Raw genomic sequence first — 2,620 nt, forward strand, 5'->3', positions numbered from 1 at the left:
TTCATCAATACACGAATTTCCTACTTAAAGATCTGTTTTCACACTTAAACGGTTTTATCCTAGACAATAATGATATATCCAAAATTCTCCATTTAATCACTTAACTATCCAATTCACTTTCAACTTTGATCAGATTTTTGGACTTACAATTACCACTACATAATCATATCTTTTGGCTCTACCTAATCAGATTTTGGCTTAAAATCATTGTTGCATAATCAGATTTTTGGGCTTAAAAAGTTTCTGCATACTCAGTGGCTTAGAGATGATAATTAGTATCACTAGAATGATGCAACGGTAGGTATCTAATAACACAATGCAGCCTTTTTCCATTAATATAATCCTAGCTATGCATGAAACTTTAATATGGCAGGAAGGTGGACATGTGATCAACCTAATTTATACCTTAATTTATCAACCCAAAGGTCCATAATTCCCTTGATGTCACCAAAACGCAAAGGAATTGCTAAACTCGTATTGGACAAGGACAAGGTGAAAATACATGGCAGATGGGTGGTGATATTTAGTGAGGCCATATACGGTCATATAATGTCCACAAAACACCCTTTTTCTATCAACATAATCATTGCCTTAGATCCATAACAGCAGCCCCTATTTTATTTTTATTTTTTTTCTATTAGGTACGCCACTAACAGATTCTTCCTATAAGAGTGGGAACAAAAGCTAGCCATTGAGTATTACAATTTTCCTAAGTTTAGAGCAGAAGAGAGCCATACCTATAGTCTCCACTCATAGCCACGTGAAGCAAAGCAAGGTTCATTAGTGTGATGCGGCTGAAGCAAAAAGGAAGCCTCATAAGTATATGCATGTGTAGCTTAAGAGGTAAAAGACTAGGGTTTTCAAGGCCTATATATTTACTTATGTCACCTCACTTGGGCTTCATATCCTATAGTATTTTTTTTTTTTTTTAATATCTTATGCCCAAATCAATTTAATCCATTTAATTGTAGGCCTCCTTTATAATTGACGTATAATAATTTAATTGGTATCAAAATTATGGGGTGTTACATCCTTCCCCCCTTAAAAAAATTTCGTCCTCCAAATTGTACATACCTTCATTAACGAACAACTCTGGATACTTTGATTTCATCTCATCTTCTCGCTCCCAAGATGCCTCCTCCACTGTGTGATTCTTCCAAAGAACCTTAACCAATGATATGGTCTTGGTGAGTAGCACATGATCCTTGCGGTCAAGTATTTGGATTGGAACTTCCTCATAAGTCAAGTTGTCTTTGATCTTGAGTGGCTCATAGTTCAAGACATGTGAAGGATCCGGGATGTACTTCCTCAGCATGGAAACATGAAACACATTATGCACTCTTGCAAGTGTAGGCGATAAGGCCAACCTGTAGGCAACTTTTCCAATACGTTTTAGGATCTCAAATGGACCAACAAATCTGTGACTCAACTTCCCCTTCTTCCCAAATCTCATCACACCCTTCATTGGGGCGACTTTCAAAAATACCAGATCTTCAACTTCAAATTCTACTTTCCTTCTTGAGTTGTCATAATAACTCTTCTGTCAACTTTGTGCTGCTTGCAATCTTTTACGAATTAGATCAATCTTCTCAGATGTCATCTGAATGATTTCTAGTCCCAACAATTTTCTTTCACCAACCTCTTCCCAACAAAATGGGGACTTGCATTTTCTACCATACAAAGCCTCATAGGGAGCCATCTCAATACTAGAGTGGTAGCTATTATTATAGACAAATTCCACTAAAGACAAGTATTTTTCCCAACTCCCTTTGAAATCCAATACACAAGCCCTTAACATATCCTCCAAAGTACGAATAGTCCTTTCTAATAATCCATCTATTTGTGGGTGGAAAGCTGTACTAAAGCTAAGATTAGTACCCAAAGCTTTATGTAGGCTTTCCCAAAACTTTGAGGTGAATCTTGGGCCTTGATCAAACACAATTGATTATGGAACTCCATGAAGTCTCACAATCTCATCAATATATATCTATGCTAGCTGATTAAGTGAGTAATTCATCTTAACCGGAATAAAATGTGTTGTTTTTGTCATCCTATCCACAATTACCCAAATGGCCTCATATCCCTTAGGAGATCTTGGCAAACCAATCACAAAATCCATACATATATGCTTCCACTTCCATTCGGGAATGGGAAGTGGTTGCAGCAATCCTGAAGGTTTGTGGTGTAGTGCCTTAATTTGTTGACAAGTCAAGCATTACTCCACAAACTGAGCTATCTCTTTCTTCATGTTATTTCCACCAATAAGTTTCTCAAATGTGCCGATACATTTTAGTGCTACCAGGGTGCATGAGTATAGGCTACGATGGGCTTCTTCCATAATCTCCTTCTTTAATGCAAAATCATTTGGCACACAAAGTCTATTTCCAAACCTCAAAACACCATCATTAGACACATTAAATTCTAGTCTCTTCCCTTCTTGTACTTCTCCTATGATCTTTATAATTTGTGCATCATCAACCTGTGAACTCTTAATCTTCTCAATCAAAGTGGGTTGTATTGTCAAACTGGCCATAAAGACTTAGGAATCACCCATGACAATTTCAATTCCCATCCTCTCCAAGTCATTAATAATCTCCTTTTGAGTAGTTAACAAGGCAGT

General features: G+C 36.9%; 1 protein-coding gene across 1 annotated transcript; it reads right to left on the reverse strand.

Moving 5' to 3' along the window:
- Window positions 1-649: 649 nt before the first annotated feature.
- LOC115961800 lies at window positions 650-1,465 on the reverse strand. Its single transcript, XM_031080716.1, has 2 exons — window positions 1,075-1,465; window positions 650-663 (listed from the first exon to the last, which is right to left on the reverse strand). The coding sequence occupies exons 1-2, from the start codon at window positions 1,463-1,465 to the stop codon at window positions 650-652; spliced, it is 405 nt and encodes a 134-aa protein (XP_030936576.1).
- Between the last annotated feature and the right edge of the window lie 1,155 nt (window positions 1,466-2,620).

Source organism: Quercus lobata, chromosome 9 (genome assembly GCF_001633185.2).
Source record: "Quercus lobata isolate SW786 chromosome 9, ValleyOak3.0 Primary Assembly, whole genome shotgun sequence".
NCBI lineage: Eukaryota > Viridiplantae > Streptophyta > Magnoliopsida > Fagales > Fagaceae > Quercus > Quercus lobata.